The sequence below is a fragment of the Augochlora pura genome, chromosome 2 (assembly GCF_028453695.1).
Source record: "Augochlora pura isolate Apur16 chromosome 2, APUR_v2.2.1, whole genome shotgun sequence".
Lineage (NCBI taxonomy): Eukaryota > Metazoa > Arthropoda > Insecta > Hymenoptera > Halictidae > Augochlora > Augochlora pura.
In genome coordinates this window covers 19,032,935-19,059,128 of record NC_135773.1, presented here as the reverse complement: position 1 = coordinate 19,059,128, position 26,194 = coordinate 19,032,935, and the positions used below count along the sequence as shown (strand labels likewise).

The following is a 26,194-nucleotide window of genomic DNA, read 5'->3' as shown; positions in this document are numbered from 1 at the left end:
CAATGTTATTTCCAATGATATTCCCATTAACGAGTAATATGTTGGTGTCCACGATATCTCGAATGTGTCAAACCAATGAATGTTCAAATTTCCTCTGACAATGATGACTAAACATCGTAGATTAGATCTTTAGAAATTTGAGCATCGTCATAACAATAATTTTATGAATATCTATATAATATCAAAATTCCATTGCTTTGTATCTGTGCGAATTTGAAACAAGTTCGCCATATGTGCTTCTATTTACAGAAGCAGAATTTTTATCGAATTAAAGGAATAATTATCGATCGATGATGAATTGAACAACTTGAATTAGTTTTATAGTGTATTCAATTATGCGTAATGGATGCTTTAGTTGGTGATTCTGCAAGTAAAAGAAAGACGAAAATGAAGAATGAATGTTGCAGACTCCATTTTCAAATTATTGACGATTGAAGATCAGCCCATGAGAACCCGCGAGAGTCGAACAGAACCGTGGCGCGCTGTACGAATGTCAAAACTCTTACTTAAATCCATCGTCATTGGAGAATCTTAAATCGTCAATTCTTTAAAAACAAAGATCCGACACAATTTTATAATTTTTTATTTTCTACTTTTATGCGCAGAATTGCCTACTAATGATATTTACTGATTCAATCAAACAGTCGATACGCAGTAGTAAGACTATGCGAAGCTTTAACGCAATATATTCTATCAAAAGTAATTCCATATCTATGAGAGATCTTGTTTTATACAGTGAATAAAATGATAGCTGATATTTTATATCATTAGGTTCGCGTTACCATTGTATTGCAACAATTAAGAGCTATAGATAACCGAAGTTGTAAAACTTTGTAATAGATGTAAGTATCATGCGATGAAAAAAAGGCTGTTATTTGTCTAGTCGATCACGATCGCTCGTTAAAATCAATTAAACTTGCAGTTTCTGCTTGATAAACGAATGTTATCAAACAAACTCGCATTCTTTTATAGTGATACGATAACGTTCGACAATATTTTGGCTCGTTACCGTGCGCTTCTGTCTGAAACAGATTCGATGTCGAACAAACTTATGCAGATTGAGGCGACACTATCGATTTTTCAAAATTTCCTTTCAAAGACTTTTAAATAATATTACATATACGGCGAGAAAAGAAAATATTAAAAATATTTTTAATATAATGCTAAAAGATAACGCTTGACACAGTATTAATGATTAAATATTCGAAGGTGCACGAATACTTGTTCCCACATTGTAACCGAAATGTTTAGTCCATGTCATAATCATAAAATGACTAGCGTTCATCAATTTCATTTACAGAAAAATTCAGTATTTTCCATTTTGATTTGGAGCGATAATAATTTAATGATGTCCATACATATAATTCGTATGACCTTTTATGGGGCGAGGTTATGTGATCTTAGTACTACGCACCCTCCATTTTCGTTATGAAACAGATTTTAGTCATTCAAGGTTACTTCAGAAATCAATATAATTTAATACGATTAATTTACAATTACCAAATAATTGTTTGGCCATTTGTATTTGATTGAAACTATAATTTTAGAAACTTATATTATAGATATAGTAAAAATTTCATGGAATACTATTCTGTGAATTTTAAGAAGTTCGAAATACATTATTATGTACCCTAGAAATAATGGAAGAGTTTGAAAATGGGCAAATGTTAGAATATTGAAAAACTATAAAAAAACTTCTAGCTTCCATTCCACTGTTATTTAAAAACACGGTAATAAATATTATATTTGAATTGCGCAGATAAAATTCAATCAATTTTTTTTGGTCATGTAATTGGTAAAAGCCTGCAGTAATTTATATCTGATTTATTTTAAATAAATACATTAAATTACAATACAGTCGTAGAGAAATAAATAGAGAGATTTGTAAATAGATACGTTATATAGATACGCTATTTTTCATTGCCAGCTGAGTTTATAGTTGATAATGATCCAAAACTGATGGTTGTCGTTATTACTGTTTTGGTATTAGTAATACTATTTTTTCGCGATAGGATGCCTTCAATCTTACCGAACCATTTTTGGTAATACAATTAATACTTTAGCGTGTAAATGCATGGTTAACACAGCTCATGTTTTATCATAGTTTTCTTCTGTTCAGTTATTATTCATATGTATAATTACGATCTCCGCAGCAATGCTAATGAGCGTATTGATGTACATTGAGTATTCGTATCAATCGAGTGCTTTGAAAGGATTAACAATTATTTTTCTTCGGTACAGGACTGAATGCCTCATTCTGTATAAATATTGTTAAATCGAGCAATAAAACTATGAAATAAGGTAAGTGTTCAATTGAGACTAGAATTCATTGTTTAATTAAATATATATTAAGTACGTAGTTGAACAGTACAAATCCTGTACATGATTATTATGAGAAAGAGCGCGAATATTATTTTTCTAAAACATATTAAAATAAATCTAAGATGTACATAGCAGGGCTATAACGGATGTCGAAACGTTAGATTTATAAAATTAATATGATTCTCAACAGTAGTTAGAAGTATCAGTAATTTAACATCAACATTATAATTTATCTCGAAAAATGTATGTATTTATTTATATATATATATATAATCGAAGCGTAACTTTATATTCTTTAATACTTCACCAAAGAATTCATATCATTCTCTAGATTAGTCATATCACAATGAACTTGGGCATGAATTATTTATTAAGTTTGTCTGCGTGAATGATCTGTACAGAGACAATAAATTTAAATTTGTACGAACGCTTACAATGACACCTGTTTTGAATGTCTTCATGAAATCACGTATCAAAATTTTCATCTTCATGACTAGATGAGCAACGTTTTAAAATCATTATAAACTACTGCCTACATATCCAAACGTTCTGTTACGGGACTCCTTTTATTTCGTCAAATGCATACATTTAAGAATGAAGATTACACGTTGTAAGTTTCTTTTCGATCATACAGTTCACGTGATAAGCATGACCGCAACCGAATATCGCTATTCCATTGTTACCTAGCAAAACCGGCGTTTGAAGAGACAGAGTGCAGCAGGGACACGTGGAGAGATTGTTCTGATACTGCATTCCCCAATGATGAGCTCCGCTACCAAAAGTATTATTGCTAACTGATCTTCCTAGGTCTTTCTCAAGGACGTCCACCAATTCGTCTCGAACCTGTAGAAAGCAATACATTCTTCTGTATTTAAGTTTGTTGTCATATTTTCCTTGCTTAAAACAATTAATTACCTTTGCCGAGCACATTGTATTATATTCCGACGAGTCGAGGCTATTCTTACTGAAGTTAATTGTGCGTTTCATTCCATGTTGGTGCAAGATTTTCGTAAATATAAGTGATTGGAATACACTGAAAAAAAATTCATAACAATTACATTTAACAATATAATTATAAAAATGCATAATACAATTACAATATTAAAAATTACCTTTTATCAATAGAAACATTTGGTATAGTTTTCTCTAACTTAACTAATAGTGCCATTGCAAAATCTGGTCCCTGCTTCTTCATAATTTCATGTATCACAGCACTCCATTCTATCATTTCTAATGTTTCATTATTTTCGTACTTTATATACTTGCCACAAAACAGACATTGCCCTTCTTGAGTCTGCTTTGAGTATACTGCTAAGAGATTCCAGAGTTTCCCTTCCAGTAATGGTAAAAGCATAGACAGCACAATAATGTCTCTGATCTGAAGGCACTGACGCAGCGCGTCACTCATCAGTACACCATTCTGCTCTACAGATGCTGGTAAATATTCCCTCCACATGTAAGGTACACTATTGCATAAATTTATACATTGTTCTTGGTTTTCATTTACGAATTTTTTGAGAAGGGATCTGCCAATCCCCAGGAACTTTGGCTCTGCTAACTCATTAGTCGAGTATGGACTACCACATGTACACCTTTTGCAACTCTGAGCATTTACGTTAACAAAAGCTTTCATTATTTGTTTTATAATATGTGTATTATCCGTAGATTGAAGCAATTGCATAGAAACGTTCTCTAACAAAGTGTTGAAGTAATACAACTCAGCACTCCTCAATATTTCATATAAGAAACCCTTCAGGTCGGTTAGAGTCTCATAAGAGTCCTTGATAACGTTCATTCTCCAGTCAACATCTAATATTATGCTTTCTAATTCCCCCTCGCTCATAGAGTGTCTAATATTTCCTATTAATGCGTACACAACTTCCAAATCTGCTTGTATTTTCTCCATCGCGCTTCTGTTTGGATCTAGCTCCTCTTTTGATTCCTCTGATACCCTTTCATCACTGTTTTCTTCTTGATGCGCTGTATTACAATTTGTGTCTTCACTTTTATTAATCTCATTAGTCTCCTCTTTTGATTCAGATACACAGTTCTGCTTGATACAATGAGACGCAGACTTGAGCCTGAAAGTTTCCTCTTCATCTAAAACAGAGTTCCCGGAATTGACTACAACAATACCTGAATCTAATTTCTTGGGACTAGCCTTGAAATTCGACTCTAAAAGATTCATTAGAGGATGTAACAACGTTGACAATTCGTCGTTCCGAAGTATCTGAAATTTATTCTCCACTTCACACACTTTGTCAATCTCTAGGCTGCTTATTAACTTTCTCAGTTGTACTTTGTACATTAAACATATTTCTAAGCATTCGTAATACTTTTCCGTATTATACAGTCGCAATATTAAAGAGTCTAAGAAAGACAAAGTCAAACAATGAAATTCTCCATCAGTTGTCATCAAATATATCCTGTTTTCTACAGTATCTGCCATAGCTATATTTGAATATTCGTTGTTCCACAGTACCACAGTTGAAGTCACTGGATCGAGTATATATAGGCCTCTGGAAGAGTAGGAAAATAAATATTTCTTAGCGATAACAAACAAGTGTGAGAAGTTAACAGATTGCGGTATCCAATTCTGCTCCATTTGCTTCTGGCACGTAGACTTTTTGAGATTCAGTTTGCATATTGTTACAGGTGGAATAGCTAATGCCTCTTTGAACTGATAAGTCTTCATTACTACTCCGTTTGCAGATACTTCCCAGAGCCTGGATCCTGGCCGGGCGCAAAATATCTGCGGAAAGTTCTCCTCTTGTACATTACTGCTTCCCTCAGGAATGAAGTTGAAAATACGCTTTCTATTGACTAGCTTCTCTTCTTTTGGGGTAACTGGAGTATTGTTATCATCTGTTTGATATGTCTTGTAAAAACAGGCACCAAATTCTCCATTTCGAGTCTTGTTCCCCACTTGTTTATAGTGTTCCTGTACAGTGTCACAGATGTAACAACGTGTTAAAGTTGATGCTAGTAACAAAGATGAAGAGAAACTTAGCTGCACAATGGCTGAATCAAGGTCCATTAAGGTGCAGGATGATGTTTGAAACATGCTAGTGAACTAAAACAGTACATTTTTATTTTGATTATAATGCTTTTTATATTTACAAACACATAAATTGAAAGCTTGCTCACCTTAAAGGTAGGTAATACCATAACTGAAATTTTGCCATTCCAATCTCCAATATATACTTCAGAGCTAGTGTCATTCCAACAAAGGCAGTTAATTTGCTCATTTATATGCTCTGAAGATACAGTTATTAATTTTGCTGTAGGCTTCAGAGATATTAGACAAGCAGCTCCACGTACAGTTGACAATGCAATTACTTTTTCATCAGGTGATATCAGAACTCGAGAGACTGCTCCCTCCTTTTATTGTCAAACAAATAATAAATTGTTATATATATATGTTATTAATTGTTATATATACCTTAAAGAACAAATTTACCGATAATGGTATCACTTGCAGAAATGAATATGACTTTCTTGAGAAGAGGTAGACACTGCCAATAGTCGAGCCTAGGATGATATAGTTGAACGATACATTGAAGCATGTGTACTATAAAATAAGAAACATATACATATATAATTTGTTGTCAATTTATAAATCTGAGCAATATTATTAAAATTTTATGCCATTATTACAGAATCTATATATATGTACAAATGTTAAAAGATATAGCTATGTTCCTTGTTTTGACGCAATAATTGATTAATAGCACCTGTTTAAATTTTATTCGAATAACAATATTAATATTGCCGAACTATAGACAGGTGTGTATATAGAATAACAGTGGAAAGGTTGAAAATTAATTGGTAAAGATGTCACAGATATTTTGACAGTTAGACGGTGTAAATATTTATGTTTATTATATAAAAAGAGTTTGATAGTATAATAGGATACCTTGATTCGTTGGGTGAAATTGATAGGCTTGTAAAGAACAGAATTTATGTCTTCGTATTCTGACAACACGTACGGAAAGTCCTGCATAATTTGTCGAAATCTGGTCTGTATCACACAACACTCTAATATGTTTGAACGAAGATTAACTGTGATAAATCCTAATGGATTTTGACATGTAGCTGGTATTTATTTCCACACTATGTTGCATGCACTTATTCGTTGAACCATCGAAAGTTCACACGTAGAGAAATGTCACTGTGAAAATATAACGTGAGATAGCTGGACGAAGCAGTCAATTTATTATTGCAAATATGTACGCAAAGCAAATTATTTTTACCGTTTTCGTCCCAAGATACAACATAAAAATTGGCAAAGATTATTTCTTTCTTGGATAATAGTAGCGCATCTAGTGGTGAAATTTGAAAACTCTGATCAGACGTCTTTACAGCGCTAATTAGTACGTGGCAAAACACTGAAATTACTAAATAAATATAATTCAAAGTTTTAACCCAGATGTGGCGGATGTAGATAAGACACGTTTACTACTTTTTCAACAATTATGTTAATGAGATTTTTGCCTTGTAAATATTTATTCAATCGTTATTGTTTTCATATCAACGAGTTATTCAATTTATAATAAATCTTATTAGAGAAAACACATGTTTGTCAAACTGTAAAACTTTATTTATTAGTTTGATAATCTCATATAAAAAGTTCAATTAAATTATAAGTCTTGAGTGTAAATATTTTAATGAAATAGTTTATTTATATGATGGCGCCATCTGTGTCGAAATTCTAAATTAAATTTGGCTAGCAGTTTCAACGATTTGTTATATACTAACTGGCGCTGTGTGTACCTTTTAATGGAGTATCCAGATATCGTCACAAGAGGCGTTAATATCGCCTAACATCAATTAATTCTTTATTTTGCATTTTTTAGCAATAGCAACAAAATTTAACTATTCTAAATATTTGCAACTATGTATAAATGAACTGTTTTTGCATGAGATAAATACAGGAGAGTCCCCTGAATGTGCCCTCGAAATAGTCTTCATCTGTTATCTTTTCTTATAAAGAAGAGATGTAGTTATAGGATAATGGACACTCTATTGTGTCATTCAATATCATTGTCTTCTTCGATTTTCACATATTTATTATTGTGTATATTTATTATTACTGCTATTACAATAAGCATCAGAGTTCAAAGAAAAATTATTGCGATGAATCTCAGGTTTTCATTTTCGGTCTCATTAATCAAATTGCTTTGCTTTTCTGGGATTTTTTCGGTTGCGATTCCGCGGTGGATGGGTTAAGCTCAACGTTCAATGTAATGGAGCTTCGTAATTCTAGTACTTTTTTAATGAAAAACGTATGTGTGCCGCACAGTTGCGAAGTGATCCAAATGTACGCGGTTGAAACTCGACCTATTGCGACGCCTATGGTTTATCGGACAGTTCGACCGGAAGTCTCAGAGGTTGGAAGCTCCTGTGGCCCGTTTCGAATTCGGACAAAGAGAGCCGCAGAATGCTCCTGAAAACGGCAGTTCGTAATTGCGAGGGACGAAGTTTCGCCGAACGATATGATCATGCCAGTGAAGAGTGCGGAGAAATATTAAAATAATTCTTGGCTCCACATTTTTATCCATTTAGATCCCCCAAAAACACATGGAAGAAGTTCGCTTTAGTGGCCTTTGTATGTATAGACGATTCTCCATGCGCGTGCTGCGGTGGAAAGTAGAAAAAAAGTATTTCACATGTTAATAGAAAATTATTTTCAACTTGAAACTATCAAAAAACAAGTTTCGATCCCATTGATTTCCGGTCCATTCTACGGTCTTTACGGAATTCATTTGTAAACTTGCCGCTGATCTTTGCATTCCTCAATTTCATTCGCACTGTTTCTCTAAGTGAATATAATTAAAATCAGAATCTAATGGACGGTGCTTAAATAATTATGTGAAATAGATTTAACTGTTTTGCCTGTTTGCAACTCGAAACAAGATAGCTGGAATATCAGCATTAAGAATGGTTCCCATTAGCAGGAATTTTCATAAATATGCACAGTTTAATAATTCTTGATTACATCAAGTAAAACGTAGGTGTACAAGAGAAAGTAGGCATGGCAGAAAATAAAACATTTTTGTGCAAGGCTAATTTAAAATTGCTTTTTAATATTACTACTAGTAATGCTTAGTAGTCGTAATGCTTAATACCCATAGATGATAGTATTCATAGACTTTGGGGGTATTTCCAGGCAAAGGTCCTCTTTGTTTCCATCTTTGATGATAACGTTCCTGGAGAAGTCCATCCTGCAACACATTAAAATATCGATGAAAATACAATTAAGTCAATTTTATAGGGAAGTTATTAAGCATTAGACGTTATTAGATATTACTGATTGTAAAGCAGGACGACGGTTTCGTTCGACGGTGTAACAAACGCCGAGGATTTAACTAGGATATCGTCGTCGATGAATATCCTAGACGAACCTCTCTCGAGGAATCTACTGAAATGCTTCAGAGCGTAGTACATTGGCTGCTTGTAAAATTCGTCGGTTTTTACATTTACGATAATGGATGCGTCAACACGGTTGCTGATCCAGTTTGGTCCACCGGTTTCATCCAGTACAAGATTCCAGTCCATCCATCCAATTGACCAGTTATTCAAATACTGTAAACGTCGATAGTACAAACAATCAATGTTCGCAACGTGAAAACATTTTAATGCAATATTGTATAAACGACAGCAGCTTTTCCGGTTCGAACTATATAATGATTGCGCACCTGTAATATGCTCAAGAAATACTTTTCTCCACGACTCCATTCTCCTAGATCTACGTGTTTTTCGAACAGTCCGGCTCCTATTCAAATCAATTGCTAGTTTACTGTTGCTAAATGTTATGAAAGTATTAGTAGGAATATTGTTAAGGTTTGTACCTGTGCATGCCTCTGTCATCAGAATTAATTTATCTGGGAATTTGTTGTGCGTATCGGTTAACACAAACGGCGAACTAATGAAGTCGAAGTAATAATGGACAGCTACACCGGCGGTATACTGTTTCGCCTTTGGGTCCTCGAAGACACCCTCTACGTACCAGGGCAGAAAGGTTCTTTGGTCGTCGAGAATAAAAATCAAAGTATTGTTAAACTTGGATGAAGCAAGTTTTGGTCCCAAATAATTGCCGACCCAATGGGCCACCGATCCGGACGACCATCCCATGGAGTTCAGAGGGTCGAAAGGTATGTATGCATTCAATGGTTCGTTGCCGGTCGATATGCCCCATATATCGATGTCTTCTGCTTTATAACTCTCTAGGAATTTCAAGAGATAATCGACGTACAGCGAATAATACTCGGATTTCAAGAAACCTGTTGAACAATTAGAAAGGCGTTATTTTCACGTTTTATTGTAATAGAAAGAATAACGAGATCCTTACCGAAGCCGTTCACCTTGTCGTTGGTCTTCATCCATGGTGGAGCAGTCCAGGCAGAGGCGAACAGTTTCAAGTCAGGTTGCAGTTCAAGTGCTTTCTGCAGGTACGGTATTTTGTAATCGTAATCTTCTTCAGCCAGTGAGAACTTCTCCAGAGTAACGTCGTTATTCGAATCGTCGTACGTGTAAGGTCTCACCGAAAAATCAGAACCCCCGATCGGCAAGCGACCAATCGAGTATCTGTTTCCTCCTTTGCCAAAATATGCTCTGCAAACGATCGCGTTCCCCGAATTAATCCGGCAACTTTATCGAACTGCGGATCCTTATGCAAATATAAGTTTTCCCGATCTTTTCTAGGATTTTCCGCGTATAACAAAGCAAAAAATTCCCGATCATAATCGTTTCGCTGTGCAACTTACTTTAGTATCTGCTGCTGAGTAGCATTCGACATTGACGCTATATGTATGCCACTAGCATCGGTAAACGCGCCGCCAAATCCTAGAATTTGTTGGTACTTTTTCGTTCTGTCCAAGTTGAAGGTGGCAGTGTTCAGAAATTCTAGTGGCGAGTGTTTACATTGACCGAACTTTTGTTCCGAGAAACTCATTCGTCGACCATCCTTCGTCGAAACGTACCAGTAGAAACTGCCATCCTCTGGCACTTTTGGAACTCTCTCCGGCGTCTCGTCGCAGTAGGTCGCATTGCAAACGCATACAATCTTGTTCCTTCCGAACGAACGAGGCACGCATTCCTGCGATTTACCTGCGATTCACAGCACACCATGTTAGTTGGGTTTATTTTTAACCATGTAAATTCGATGAGGGACCGTATAATTCTACGTCTATGTAAAGAATCGTTCAGATGTATACATACCTCCGATTACGAGAAAAACGCCGAGGAAGAGCACAGCTTTCCACATGATTTCCGCCTCTCCTCGATGGCACCTGTAATCACGATTGACTGTCTTATTCAGACTGTTGGCTAAGGTAAAAATATTCTAAAACACCGCTGAATTGTGACCCCTTTAAAACAGTAGCACAAACAATGTAATAAAAAATAGTTAGAGAATTTGAAAGTGGATGTGGAAACATTATCTAAATGTTTGAACGTTTTTACTTATCAATACGCTCATATACTATTATATAAATTAGAGGACACGGTATAAAAACGATGTTTCATAATAGGAACCTGTTTGTTTTTTATGCGCGTGGCCCGGAGAGTAAGCGAGACTGTTGCATTGCCAAAAAATGAAACTCTGTTCTTGGAGGATCTGGCCACGGAGTGGGGAAAGCACAATTGCCAGAACCTTGGAAAAGAGCAGTCGTCTCGACTAATTAGCTTAATATATCTAACATATTATTGCGCGTTCTCGACGTCCGTCGCGGCATCCCGTGTAATCTTTATTTATTTGAAAGTAACAATAACTAATAACACATTAACTATATTTGGATCTATTATTATTTATATACGTCCTCTCGCTTCGATAGCTCGAGAGAGTCTCTCGACTGACTGTCGACTCAACGATTCCGTGACAACCCCGAACTTCTTCTTAGGGGTTCCTCCTTAGGGGTTATTCACTATGAAGTATTTCTTCATTACGGCGACTCCACATGATCAACCGCCGTAACAATATATTATAATATAAAACTGAAATTTTTTAGTGGTGCAAGGCTACTCACTTGGTGACACGTTATCGTCGTCGAAGCGTGCAGCTCGATTACTGCTGTGCAGTATAAGGCGATACTACTTACTATGCGTTTGCAGGACTGATTCAGTATGGAAATATACATTGATAAGATCATGTCACTAATCGATGTAACCTTGCTCGTAAAGTAAAGTGATCCGAATTTACTATGTATTTATGTATCGCTCGATGTTTGGTAGAAACGCGAATTGTTTACGAGTCCTGTGATCCTGTTCGCAGCCAGTTCAGCTCCGACAGGTTGACACAAACTGATTACGAGTGGAAACATGTAAAACGCAGCGAGCGCGTAACTTTGTTGTTCGCAAATTATAATCCTCAAGGTATTCTTACGTTATACAGTACATACAGTCAGTCCCATAAGTATTCGTACTCTCATTGCTTATAAGAGAAATCTGTTGAAATCAAGGGATGCATGTAAGATTTTGCAATAAACTTTTTATTATCAATGAACACATATATAAAGTTTTATTTATTCCAAATTATAACCACTTAAAACTGAATTTTTTAACATATTGCTGATAATTTTCTGATTAAAATGAGACTAAACATGACATAATTTTGGCATGTTTGTCATTACGGCTTTGTTTAAAATTCTTTAGATTACAGTTCATTAATTTAGCTTTTATGCTTTCCATCTTCAGCAAATACGGATAGAAATGACTCTTCGTCATGGAAACCAATTCTTTTTTATGACTTCCTTTTATGAGAAAGTTTTCTTTCCTGGAAACGGCCGATGGGTTTGGTGGGTGTTGAGGCTGAAGGTGCCTGACTCAAAGAGGTTTGAAATGCGTCGGACTGGTCCATGGATGTAGAAGTTGAATGGGTTTCTGTTACCTGTCGCTGCTGGGAAGCTCTCTTACGCACAAAATAAACTTTCTCATTGAGAAACCTCCAAGGGCAATTTTGACCATCTTAATCGGCCATGCCCTTTTAGTAGAATAACAAATGACTATAGGGAAGAGTCGAGTAAAAATAGCTCGGCATAGAACGTGTTAATATTCGACCATCCTTACTCCAAGGTCTCTTCAAATTCCAGGGTTGATGGAAAAAGTACAGTAAAATGTTCCGCCACAGTCTCCGTCAAATGCGTAGAATTCTGAATGTCTCGAATTCGAGACTACCTCTGCGCCTAGCGTCTCAAACGCGAGGCCATCTCTACACTTACTGTCTCTCGAATTACATAATACCATATGTAGCGTTGCCTTTAGTACTTCCTTTATAATTATGAATCGGTTTTTTAATGCTTTTTTCGTAAATAAAATAAGATACTTGACTCGTATAATGAATAAATACGGTATATAGTATGCTGTGTTTGGTATCATTTTAATTGGAAAAATCTGACCAATATATTCCAACACGATAACGACCCGAAGAATACTGCTCAGATTGTTAGTGAGTGGATACGTTACCACGTTCCCCGTTTTTTACATACGCCTCTTCAGAATCCAGATACAAATCCTATAGAAAATTTATGGGCGGAAATAGATAAAAGACTACACGAGCATGAAATTTTCAATAAACAAATGATAAAAAACGAAATTTTGGAAGGTTGGAATAGTATTGAACCGAATATTATATTAAAACTGGTAGAAAGTATGACAAATCGATTAAACGATATAGTAAGGCATAAAGGTGGACCCACTAAATATTAAAAAATTAATATCAAGTAAAAAAGCTACTCCAATATGCGATTTTTTGACAAAATCTACACTGGTACGAATACTTTTGTGAACTCTAATTACGTACTACAAGGAGTAAACTCAATACATTTTTGTTATTAGTTAATCAATTTGGTTATAATTTGGAATAAATAAACTTTATACACGTGTTCATTGATAATAAAAAGTTTATTGCAAAATCTTACATGCATCCTTTGATTTCAACAGATTTCTTTTATAAACAATGAGAGTACGAATACTTATGGGACTGACCGTATGTCCACGAGTCAACGCGTCCAGATGTTTGTTACTTTGTTTCGCATCGAGGGATACGTTTACCTAAAAAATATGAAAGTTATCGCAATACATCTCGCCTTTGCTTAACTATCACTCCGCTTGATTAGATCACGAAATTCAGGCGTGATTTTCAGAATCACAGCGTGATTTTGAATCCACAGAACGTGGACAGTTTGGGCTTTGTTATTCGCAGTCGTCGATGAAAAGAAGGAACGATACGAGCGCAGAATCCTATACGAGTAATCACAGTTACAGATTCCACGCCGATCTCGTGTCGCACCTCTGACGAAGTCAATTGTTTCGAATATTTTTAAGAACCGATGGCTCGGCGGAGAGGGCAGTTTTCTTTCATTTCGGGAACCGTTTTAACGATTTTCATTAAATCTCGTCCGAGGACAATGCGCCGCGCCGCTCCTTTGTTCGAAAAATATTATCGTTGAATCTCCATTGTGAAATTATACGTCTTCCCCGTGAAAAATTATATGGTTTAGAAGAGAGAAACGCGGGAATATATTATTGTAACCGCGCGCGTAAATGCAGCGACGGCGATGCATTTTCTTGAACCGTTTAAAGGCCGGGATTACGGTCGCGCCGGAGATGTTCGGCCCTGGCACATGAAACGAACGATCCGCACGCGCGGTTCGAGCAGCTGCGTTCAACGATTCCGATCGATTTCGACGGCGACATCAAATTTACATTTGCTCGCAACACCGTCGAGAAAATTATCCGGAATAAAACCGAGCAGCGAATCATAGCCGAGTTTTGCATTTGTCGGCAGCTCGAGTCCGCGGCCCGGTTACCCCAATTCTTTATCCCTGATTTACCGTCTGCTATGTTCGATCCGTTCATCTCCGTTCCACAGAATTCTACAGATTTCGTTCGTTCGGCAGAGAGTGTTCACGCGTTTGCTTCTTTTCGATATTTAAATCCGATTCGGTGATAAAAATTGTTTGACTTTACGAAAGTCTTTTCACGTTGTTCTAAACAATCCTTCCCTGTTTCCAGCGGAGGACGTTTACCTCGGTTTATCTTCTCCCCGTATCTACTGCAATTAAGACATGTTTTCTGGTATAAATCTACCAGATTTGATTTTGATACCGTAATTAGTGGGCCGAACATATTATCTGAGGTGAACGACCTATCTCGACGCAAATAGCGGATTTTTTCGAAAGTGTTTGTATTATTAACAATGATTTGCGAAATAAAGGACCACGAGCGCTGTGCTCTGTCTCGCTAGAGTAAGTACAATTATAACTATAGTACACATTAGCTAAAAACATAATCAATAAATAACCGTCTTTGCGTTTGTTCATACGCTAAATACGTTTGCAAATGTTTGATTAATACGCGAGATACACGATAGTAAGGTTATAAATTGTAGGTATTATAATTTTAAATTACGGTTCGCATAAAATTAATATAATTTTCTTCAACCGAATTGTCTGTACGTCTGCTGCACACGTGCGATTTAATGCGATTTAATGCAATTTATGCAAAATAATCTCGACGGAGATCGAAATTGTTTCAAACGAAAAGATAAAAGAAATATTTCGCTTGTAGAACAGCGTTCAGCTGCAAAAGAGTCGATTCGTTTCTTAGCACGAACGATCAGAGGAAAACGACGAGGTTGCGCAGATCGAAAGTTTGCTCGGTAAAAAAAACCATGGAAATCCGTTTGACTTTCCGGAAGTCCGGTTCTTTAGACAAGCAGGTTGCGCGGGGACAACAACAACGAGATTTTTCAGGGTCCCGCGCAAATTGCGACGGATAACGATCTCAAAATGAAATTTTCCATCGGCGCGCCGCGGGTTACACGGATAATGAGTTCTGCAGTCTGCCGAACTTTACTTAATAAAAGGACTGTTTCGACCAGCGAAAAGGAATGGCGCGGGAAAATTCCGCCAAGCATCCGCCCGGGCTGGATAACATTCTTTTTTCCTCCTGTTTTTCTTATATTAAACTCTAGCAGGCGATTACACGGGCACTTTCGGGGAAATCCTCCCGGTGACCCGGGGTTAGCTTGATATTAACCCGGCGACCTAAGTTTCTAGCCTGTATTAGGTTCTTCGAATGTAAACGAAAATTTCGTTTCGACATTTTATTGCGGAAACTTGCCAGCAGTTTTCCAACGAGAGACGTCGGATCGTTCGCGAGAAACCCGAACAGCGTATTTAACGCGGAACATTACTGTCGTCGAAATAAATTCAACTTTGCTGCGCGAACTTACAAATATTGACTAAAACCGTTAGGCTGTTTATCGGGCATTCATCCATTGTTGGATACTTGTTCATCGATAAATACTCGAGGGCGCAAAAATATCAAAAATTCATGGGTTCCATCCGGTTATAAAAATATAGAGTCTTCAATGCCGATGATAGGATTGGAAAAACAGAGCTGAAGTGAAAATGAATAATCCATAACCTAAATTATTTAGGTATTATGTTCAGGTGAGCACATATCAGTTAATGTTAATAATCAATAGGTTTAGCGTTATCGCTTTTAGATAGCATGTCTAAAAACGTGTAAAACATTTTTCGACCGCCAGCCTAAATCGATAATGTGAGGACGTTACATCAGGAAAGTCCACCGTTTCCTTATTATCTCGTTCCTGGTACGTTCAAATGAACGGCGGACGACGAAGGGGGAGGAGACGCATTCGAATGCAAACGACAAACCACATTAAATACTCGATGTTACGCCGAACCGCCGGGACACCGTTTGATTAACATTTTCATCGCGCCATGAAAGTTTCAAGTTCTTAGAAAATTCGGGATTACAAATTTTCATTAAAAAGTTTTGCTCGCCGATTTGCATAACCACGGGATGTTGTCTACCACGTTGCGCGACAACAGGCTACGCAGAATGAAGCAGAATGCGTGCGCCGAAAATTGTTTTCGCTCCGTTTTGTCTAAGGAAAGACATAACACCGTGAACAAAAAGTAAGGTGAATTTGTTTATAAAACGTACATTCTTTATTTATTTTTTTTTATTTTTTTTTCCCAGGTTGGTAGGACTGTCTATAACATTTGCCAAGCATCTGTTTGTCAAAAGGTTTAATTATCTCCGAGTTACACGTGTTTTTGTAAACAACCAAAAGTCATCACGATAATGCACCATGTCATACTGTATTGGTTCTTCGCGACTTTTTCGCCAAAAACTCGACTCATATCGTTCCGCAACCACGCTATTCGCCTCATTTGGCTCCGTGCGACTTCTGGCTATTCAGCAAACTCAAAAGGCCAATGCGGGGACGCCGTTTTCACACGATTGAGGAGATAAAAACCGAATCAAAGAAGGTCTTGAAGACTATACCGGAAAAAGACTATTCCGACTGTTTCGAGGACTGGAAAAAGCGTTGGCAAAAGTGCGTTTTATCGGACGGGGATTACTTTGAAGGGGATGAAATTGATTTGTAAGCATAAATAAAGAATTTACATTTTATAAACAAATTCACCTTACTTTTTGTTCACGGTAGCATTTGCCCTATCTTGAGTCATTACGTCACGATGATTACGCGCCATGCACTCTGAATTGTATGCATGTTCAGACACGCGAGGTCTTACGGTAATGCATTACCGACCGTTTACTCAGTTGTAAACATTTCTACTATTATAGGGTAATTGAATCTACTAACATTTTTCTATTTTCATAACATTACCATTCAACAATGCTTGCTTTACTTTTATTTTATTCATTTTATCAATCGCGAAAAGTATTTAATATTTAAAAATTATATGATAATATTGAATACAGTATTACAATGTTAAATTTTAGCTTCTATCTTTATTTTACTTATTTTATTAATCGCAGAAGGTATCTAATATTTCAAAAATTATACAATGATATTGGCGCTTAGAATAGTACAATCTAACACGTTTATGTCAATAATAGATAACAAATTATTTATTGGTCATTATGACAACCGATTAACAGGCTAACGATCGCTGATAAAAGCCGATTGCTGTTTTATGGGGTACCGGTCAGTAAAGACCGGTTAACAATCAGTTAATAATTGTCGATTCTTCGACAAGCTTTCAGATAGATGTGCATTAGGGCAGATGTCGCAATTTTCGTGTCCCTGGATTAAAACCGTATAGAAAAAGAAATATTTTATACATGTTGATAGGTAAACATAATAAAAAAATGTAGCTCATCAATTTATACATAACATGTTTCTTTTTGTATGCGTTTTTAATCCGGGTCACCAAAACTGGGACATCTGCCCTATTCATTGCCGAGTTTGGCGCGACTATGGGAGCGGCTGAGTTACGCTATTTTATTCCACTTGTTCCACGTTGATTCCGTTGCAGCCCCAAGTAACCCGATTCGATCGGAATTTAGACCGTGAATTCTTTCTTACCCTGCGCGACTAAAGTTATAAGAAAATTACGCGATTATGCATGACATACGTGAACGTCAACTCTGAATTTTCGCGTCAAAGTGAATTCTATTTTGCGTGTAAATTATAAATTCTTTGTTGATTTACGTCTCTAGATTGATATATGTACAGGGTGTTCCAGTTTCTTTTCGTTCGATTATAAGTCGAAAATAGCAAAAGAAAAACATCGTATAAACATAGGCTCAAAAATGCGTTATTAAAAAATTATAAGAAAAACGTGAAATAACAACGTATTGATTTTCATTCGACATAAAACTAAGACGTTCAATATTTCATAGTCAATGCTGCATTTTCAGAAACTCGTGACACTTTGAAATCGAGCTAACACATACATTTAATTATACTATTAAATATACCCGATTAATGCATTGTTGTTTCCTATTTTTCTTATAAATTTCTAACAAAATATTTCTCAGTCTATGATATTGTTACTTTCTTATCTTTGAATCTACTTTGATATCTCACTTTCGCACGTAGAGGCGCTGACACCGTTTGGTCGACGAAAGCTGGGATAACCAGCATATATTTCATTTACGAGAAATTGATTTACGTTCTTGTTATTTTGATAAGGTGATAGCGACTTTTATTGCTCCGTGAATCTAGCGCTAAGTAACCACCGGTTGGTGAAGCCGTCGAGTTACGGGGTAGACTTCCTTCGACGAGCACTCCCGGAAATTCGGCCTTTTACGGATCATATCACCGGTTCCAGCCTAACTCGTAACGTTCCGTTCCACGGAGGGGTGACTCTTTGATTTATTAAAGCCCGCGGTCTCTCCCCGTATCGTTTCGTATCCTATCCACTTATCGAACCGTCCGTGTCCCAAAACAATCTGTTCAACGTCCGCATAAAACCCTCGCCGCAAGTAATTTCGAAGGGATTTCGACGTCCGTTCGCGTCACTGCTTTCGAAAGAAAGCACCCTCTCGCCACGTCGTCAGGTGCTCGCGGACTTTTCTTCCGTGATTTATCGAAGAACCACTCGCCAGTCGACGCGACGCGTTTCCGCGGCCGAGGGTCGTTAATTTCGCGGATAATCGCAACGAGAGCCCACACGGATGTACCGCTTTCAGTTTTGTAATGCCGATAACAAACGTCTGCGCGATCTTGTGCTATTTCGCCAACGCAAGCACGCGCGAAGACTACTCACAAAATACAGCATTGTCAGACGTCTGCTCTTTTAAAAGACGTTGCCTTTAAATTAAGGATCGACATCCACTTTCTCGAAATATATAAATTACGGTCAATGTATAGAAGTAACGCAGAAAAACTCGAGGAAAAACACGAGAAATGATCTCGAAAGGGCGGATTTTCGAAGCAGGAAACGCGGTCTTTTCTACATGTACCATCGAATTTCAGACTCCTCCTTAGCGAAGCGTCTCAACGGTGGTGTTCCATGGGGCTTTGTAATATTTTCTGGTCACGCGCAGGATATCCATGAACTTTAAAAAGTGGCTCTCTCGTGCTTACGGAATATTAAACCCATTCATATTTACTCGGTGACTAGATACCGTGTGCACGTAATAACGCACGATCCTCCTTTTTTTCCCCCCTTTTTCCCTGCCTTTCCCTTCCTTTTCCTTCTCGCTCCAAAATTATCCCAGCCCTGCCATTCGTTTCTTGTATTCAAAGCAAGATGCTGTTATTCCGCGACTTTCGATATTCCGACCCGCTGTCGCGGCTCCCCTGCTATCATGTAGAGGAGAAGGTGGCATTAAACATTGACCACGGCAGCTGTATACGCGGTTGGTACCATGCCGTAGTGATACAGACGCTTGCTTGCTTCTATTTACACTTTATTTACACACTGCACAAGTATAATGTTCGCGATTTCTGAATGTGTTTGAATGCGTTATGTTCGAGTTATAATTTCGCTCTTAGTTATGAATTAATAATCATTTCTCAAAAATGCATCATCTTCATTTCGAAGCAGCCTCTTGATACTGACATTTTGTTGATGTTATTTGACTCATCCTTTATATTATAATTTATTGATGAATATATTAATTTTATGTATATAGTATAAATATTACAATTAATTTCCAATTAATAAATTTTAATTTAAATATACATAATTAATTTTTTACTAATTATAAGATTTTTTATAATTATTGCTCTAATAATCTTTATTATCAATTTTTTTCTATCCATAAAAATTTCTGATAAAAATTTCTGTATGAATGTTACTTTCGTTCTTAATATGAATGCGTTATGTATGAATATTACGTTCATTCTTAGCTATGAATGCGTTATGTATGAATGTTACGTTTGATCTTAGTTATGATTGCGTCATGTATGAATGTTTCCTTTGATCTTAGTTATGAATGCGTTATGTATGAATGTTACGTTTGATCTTAGTTATGAATGCGTTATGTATGAATGTTACGTTTGATCTTAGTTATGAATGCGTTATGTATGAATTGTTTCCTTTGAGCTGTCTTTCGTTCGTCGTGTTCTGCCTGTTGTCACCTCGGTTTTCCGTTGATTGGCGGAGGGTAGTTTTTGGTGGAGGAAATGAAGCGTTTTTGATTGGAGGCGGGTGTGTCGCAAGAAACTTGGAATGAGGAGTGGAAAATATGGTAGAAAGTTCTGGTTTGTGTCGTCTTCTTTGTTGCTGTAAAAATTATGAACGGTTGTCCGTGCAACGGTACTGTGGGTCGGTTGCACGTGTTGTCCGTTCGTCGAGTCGAGTTTCGTTAAGTACGGTAGTCGTAAAGTGATTTCGTTCGTATGATTTTTTACCTATTGCCGGTCTATTCGCATGTTTATGACTTAATGACTAATTAATGGGATGGCTAGGCACTTTCGACCTTCGGTGTTGCCGTCGTCGCAACAGCAGCAGTATTTGGCATAACATGCACAGCCTAATAATTAATAATTGTGTCGAGTAGGTGATAAACGCGAAGAGGAGATAGTAAGGAGGAAGAATACAGTCCTTTTTGTTTCAGGCCAATTTGAAGCTGTTTTTTATTGTCATTGGTAATACTATTGCTTATAGATGATAGTATTCATAGACTTTGGCGGTAGTTCCAGGCAGAGGTCCTTTTTCTTTGCGTCTTTGATGATAACGTTCTTTGCGAAGTCCAATCTGTAACACAGTAAAACATCGATGAAAATACAATCGAGTCAATTTTACAGGAAAATCGTTAAACATTAGACGTTATTAGATATTACCGATTGTAAAGCACGACGACGGTTTCGTTCGACGGTGTTACAAACGCCGACGATTTAACTAGGAGACTGTCATCGATGGATATCCTGGTGGATCCTCTCTCGATGAATCTACTGAAATGCTTCAGAGCGTAGTACATTGGCTGCTTGTAAAATTCGTCGGATGTTGCGTTTACGATAATGGGTGAGTCAACATTGTTTTTGATCCAGTTTGGTCCACCGGTTTCATCCAGCACAAGATTCCAGTCTATCCATCCGACCGACCAGTTGTTCAGATACTGAAAACGTCGATAGCACGAATAATCACCGTTTGCAACGCGAAAACATTTGTAATGCAATATTGTATAATATAAGCGACAGTAGCTATGTCGGTTCGAACAATATAATTGTTGCGCACCTGCAGTATGCTCAAAAAGTATGTTTCTCCCCGACTCCATTGTCCGAGGTCCACGTGTTTAACGAACGGTCCGGTTCCTAGTCAAACCAATTACTAGTTCACTGTGTGTTGCTCAATGTTAAGAAACTATTAGAACAACTACTGTCACGGCTCGTACCTGTGCATGCCTCGGTCATCAGAATTAATTTATCTGGGAAATCGTTGTGCGTATCGGTCAACAGAGACGGCGAGGTAAAAGAATCAAAGTAAAAGTGTACAGCAACACCGTTGATATACTGTTTCGCCTTTGCGTCCTTGAAGACACTCTGTATGAACCATGGGAGGAAGATCCTTTGGTCGTCGAGAGCTAAAATTAAGGTTTTGTTAAACTCGGACGCGGCCAGTTTTGGTCCCAAATGATTGCCGACCCAGTCGGCCAAGGTTTCGGATGTCCATCCCATGGTGTTCAAACGATCGAAAGGTATGTATGCATTTATTGGTTCGTTGCCGGTCGATATGCCCCATATATCGATGTCTTCTGCTTTATAACTCTCTAAGAATTTCAAGAGATAATCGACGTACAGCGAATAATACTCGGGTTTCAAGAAACCTGTTGAACAATTAGAAAGGCGTTATTTTCACGTTTCATTGTAATAGAAAGAATAACGAGATCCTTACCGAAGCCGTTGATCTCGTCGTTGGTCTTCATCCATGGTGGAGCAGACCAGGCAGTGGCGAACAGTTTCAAGTCAGGTTGCAGTTCAAACGCTTTCTGCAGGTACGGTATTTTGTAATCGTAATCTTCTTCAGCCAGTGAGAAGTTCGCCAGAGTGACGTCGTTATTCGAATCGTCGTACGTGTAAGGTCTCACCGAAAAATCAGTACCACCGATCGGCAAGCGACCTATCGAGTACCTGCTTCCTTCTTTCCCAAAATATGTTCTGCAAACGATCGCGTTCCTCCAATTAATCCGGCAACTTTATCGAACTGCGGATCCTTATGCAAACATAAGTTTCCCCGAGCTTTTCTAGGATTTTCCGCGTATAACAAAGAAAAAAATTCCCGATCATAATCGTTTGGCTGTACAACTTACTTTAGTATCTGCTTCTGAGTATCATTCGACATTGACGCTATATGTATACCACTAGCATCGGTAAACGCGCCGCCAAATCCTAGAATTTGTTGGTACTTTTTCGTGCTGTCCAAGTTGAAGGTGACGGTGTTCAGTAGCGAGATTGGCGAGTTTTTACATTCGCCGAACTTTTGTTCCGAGAAACTCATTCGTCGACCATCCTTCGTCGAAACATACCAGTAGAAACTGTCATCGTCTGGCACTTTTGGAACTCTCTCCGGCGTCTCGTCGCAGTAGGTCGCATTGCAAACGCATACAATCTTGTTCTTTCCGAACGAACGAGGCACGCATTCCTGCGATTTACCTGCGATTCACAGCACACCATGTTAGTTGGGTTTATTTTTAACCATGTAAATTCGATGAGGGACCGTATAATTCTACGTCTATGTAAAGAATCGTTCAGATGTATACATACCTCCGATTACGAGAAAAACGCCGAGGAAGAGCACAGCTTTCCACATGATTTCCGCCTCTCCTCGATAGCACCTGTAATCACGGTCGTGTGAATGGAGACAGTAAGATGTGCTCGCATCCTATTTATATCAGATTCTAACTCAACAACAGGCTCCGCCTCCAATATCTATCCGCCATTTAGAAAGCGTCTTCCTAAATTTCACAGATTTATTTGCCCTGTCAGCTATTTAATCGCTGTTTTATCTTGACTCATCTCTGTTTAGATAATAAATCGTCTTTATTAGTCCTACAAAATCTAGCAAAAGTTGATTCCAACAATCGAGCTTATCTTTTACATAATGTACATCGCCCTTCAAAAGTATTGGGACGTGTTACAATTTAATGTAATTAATGTTAAAATGATTTTCAAGAATTAAAATAATTTCTTATCGGTTTTTCATATTTATTGAATTTTTTATAAGTGTCCCGATACTTTTGAACGGCAGTGTGCATTACGTAAAAGAGAAGCTCGTCTGTTAAGATTAACTTTCGCTAGGATATAGTAAAAATAACGTAAATTTTATAAAACAAAATTGAATTTACTTTTCGTCGATGTATCCACCACTCTTTCTAATTATTTTTTGGAGTAATTCGCCAACCGTTTTATTAGTTTATCCATCATTTTCGATGCTCTTCGGTTTCATGTATTTCGTAATATGTTCCACGTATTAAGAAAACATATCGAGAATCGATACGTGTTGTAACGAGTACAAAAGTACGAAATGAATTGAGGATATGTTTTTAATGATCAAAATGCAATAAATGAAATATAAATTAATATGTAATCTTGATAATACGATGTCACATTACAGTCATATAGACTTTACTTAAACTGAATGAAATATCACAAATGGTAGTAAACAGGTAGATATATCATTCAGACAATCCTTTTCAGGGAGGTTTACAAGGTTAATTTCTGCATACACATGCAGAGATAAGCGTGTAATACTATTGAACGACATGAATTTCTATCATTCTTTCTAACGTTGTAGGAGAGATGACTCGTTTCGAGAAATTTATTTCTATAGAAAGTTCTCAACAATTCATTAATTAATTCAGTGCATCAATACTATCTTCTGCATTACGATAAAAACGCCAGATTATGCAACAAGGCTAATAAAATCTCTGATAAGCTCAACATCTTTATTACTCCTATTGACAAGTTCAGGGAGTTGTTAAACGTATTATCTGTGCACGACTAATATTAGAGATGAAAATTACCTTGTTACTATTTATATTCAGTAATGCAAGTTGTTAGTTACGTATGCCGGAAAATGTTGATCGTTCGAATTAGATATTAAAATCGATACTCGGCGCGTGACTAAATGCGTCGCCTTCGTTTCGCTCGGTCTTGTTGGGAAGCGTTCAAGTTCCTTAGACACTTTGAGTGCCCTCCTGGCCCGAGTTCCCGAGTTTCCCCGGAAGTTTACATCCGAATACGTCCTTTCCGTACGGCTCTCGCCTGTACGAGGCGCTTTCGCTTGCCTACGACTCTATTAAACTTGCTCGACCACCGCGGCTTTATAAATATCAACGAATCGTGAGATGAACACCCTCCTACGGCTCGATCTTCGATCGATGGAAAAATGCGTGCGAGGAGAGCGGCTCGAGTTCCCATCGAATACTGGAAGGTTCTAAACTTGAAAAATTGTTGTGCGTGGCTGTGACGTGGTTGTGAAAGTTTCAGCTTGCATGGGATTACCGATCGCATATGATTACTCGGGTTGCTACGTGTTCCGTCCCGAAGACGGAACCACCTGGAATTTCTGCCGATGGGGTTTATGACACGGACGCGAGGAAGGTTATTTTTGAGAAGAAGGCTTTTTCTACATCTGGCAATCAGAATCATGTTAATTTCATTACCGCCTTCCTCAATAACCATTACGTGTCATAAAGTTAAAGATTTCTAAGAGAACTGCCTAATTGCATTTTCGAAGCCCACAGCTGGGACGTGCTATAAACCGGGTAATCCGAAGGGTCACACTACTCGAGTACGCGACGGTACCGTAACCGTCCAAGGCTGACCTGGACGATTCCCGTAGCACTTTTTGGCGTTGTAAATTCTATACAACGAAACACGCTCCCAGTGCGACAAGAGGATGTCGCCGCGTTAAAGAAGGCACTGATTGGTACTCTACAACAATCGGCAAAGGCCAATCAGTGCCCTTCTATCATACCGAAATGCAATTCTCGAGGAAACCCCCAAAAGGCAGAAACGCCCACACCCCCAGACGAATCCCGAGTTCGACGATCGAACGATTCGAAAACAACACTCTTCTTCAAAACCTTCAAGGAGACACATCGGTCTCAATACTTCGGCGCACCGCTAACATACGAACGAAGGTCTCACAAGGAGACTCCGGGAGAACACACGCAACAATATCTTAAATACATCTAGGCAGTTCCTCGTTAAATCGTCAAACTACCGTGCCGCGTCGAGTGCCGTATATTCTATAAAAGAAAACTTCGCGCCTTACAACCGCGAAGCCGAGTCAATTTCGGACGACACCGCGAGCACCTTAACACTACGTGCATCTGTATAGTGGTAGGGTACGAGTCGAGATCCGACGAAAAATATTGCGTGGAGCATGGGAAACGGCAACAAAGGAAACAACTTCACAGAGAAATTATTCACGGGTCTTCGACGGTCCGCGATCGAGAAAAATGGCGTTTGTTTTCTGGAAATTTACGTTACGGGTTGCGTATCTATTTTTCCTGCGCTCCGCTCGGCGAATGATTTATGAAGTCGTGCATGGTTTTCGCGCAGCTTTAAATGAACCGGAGCAAAAAGCGCTCCTCTGTCTCCATAATTTTCCGTATCGACGACCGGACGACAGGTAATAACAGAATAAAGTAATTTCATTAAGCGGCAAGCAAACCCCGCCGAAAGTAAAGCGTCCGCTAAATCCCCGATCCGGCGATACGAAAATAATAGTAGCGTTGCGATTTTAAGCGACAGCGATTAACAGGAACACAGTTCATGTGGCACCGTACAAGATATTGCCGACACGAGAGGAACATCAACGGCACGCGTTGAAGAGTATATTCGCTTCCGTCACTTTCTGAAAATTTCAGCGTTGCTTTCAGTCGACGCTAATGGTATTTCCTTCGTTGTAACGGTTATCAGATATTTCGTGCGGACGTACGCGAATCAAGGCAGAGAAGAGATCGTTCTGATGCGACACACGAGGAGAGACCCGGGAAAGGGGGTGGGGGGCGTAATGCGAGAATTTTCTATCCACAAGTACGATCACCAAGGCGAAGAGCATACTCGCAGTCTCGGTGTACATATGGCGCGCACACGGTATACGGTTCCGCGGAGCAGCCCCGGCATCAA

At 38.0% G+C, this 26,194-nt stretch overlaps 2 protein-coding genes across 7 annotated transcripts in view; both read right to left on the bottom strand.

Annotated features, from left to right (window-relative positions):
- Positions 1 to 2,329: 2,329 nt before the first annotated feature.
- On the bottom strand, positions 2,330 to 6,696 carry Pink (WD40 repeat domain-containing protein pink). The gene is made up of 7 exons (XM_078194967.1): positions 6,576 to 6,696; positions 6,239 to 6,493; positions 5,783 to 5,893; positions 5,470 to 5,703; positions 3,435 to 5,395; positions 3,238 to 3,355; positions 2,330 to 3,165 (listed from the first exon to the last, which is right to left on the bottom strand). Exons 2-7 carry the CDS (start codon positions 6,323 to 6,325, stop codon positions 2,911 to 2,913), a joined length of 2,766 nt encoding a protein of 921 aa, XP_078051093.1. The 5' UTR covers positions 6,326 to 6,493; positions 6,576 to 6,696; the 3' UTR covers positions 2,330 to 2,910.
- A 1,613-nt stretch (positions 6,697 to 8,309) lies between these two features.
- LOC144477002 (putative glucosylceramidase 3) overlaps positions 8,310 to 26,194 on the bottom strand; it is a 63,309-nt gene continuing 45,424 nt past the window's right edge. For 2 of the 6 annotated variants that reach the window (XM_078194386.1, XM_078194394.1), the window contains exons 2-8: positions 22,820 to 22,890; positions 22,366 to 22,708; positions 21,951 to 22,213; positions 21,451 to 21,882; positions 21,294 to 21,370; positions 20,900 to 21,174; positions 20,662 to 20,813 (exon numbers count right to left, since the gene is read on the bottom strand). In XM_078194386.1, the coding sequence (XP_078050512.1) occupies positions 20,711 to 20,813; positions 20,900 to 21,174; positions 21,294 to 21,370; positions 21,451 to 21,882; positions 21,951 to 22,213; positions 22,366 to 22,708; positions 22,820 to 22,865 (1,539 nt within the window). In that variant the 5' untranslated portion in view covers positions 22,866 to 22,890 and the 3' untranslated portion in view covers positions 20,662 to 20,710. Of the gene's footprint in view, positions 8,547 to 8,632; positions 8,908 to 9,020; positions 9,098 to 9,173; positions 9,606 to 9,673; positions 9,937 to 10,088; positions 10,432 to 10,542; positions 10,614 to 10,857; positions 10,959 to 11,348; positions 11,436 to 20,661; positions 20,814 to 20,899; positions 21,175 to 21,293; positions 21,371 to 21,450; positions 21,883 to 21,950; positions 22,214 to 22,365; positions 22,709 to 22,819; positions 22,891 to 26,194 lie in introns of those variants that run through there. The other 4 variants (XM_078194413.1, XM_078194422.1, XM_078194430.1 and 1 more) reach the window with 4 other exon arrangements.

Coding starts and splice junctions, on each gene's coding strand:
- Pink (XM_078194967.1), bottom strand. CDS start 6,325: ATGCAGGACTTTCCGTACGTGTTGTCAGAATACGAAGACATAAATTCT. Junction 5,396..5,469: donor TGGTATTACCTACCTTTAAG/GTGAGCAAGCTT, acceptor GTACTGTTTTAG/TTCACTAGCATGTTTCAAAC. Junction 3,356..3,434: donor AATGTTTCTATTGATAAAAG/GTAATTTTTAAT, acceptor ATTTTTTTTCAG/TGTATTCCAATCACTTATAT.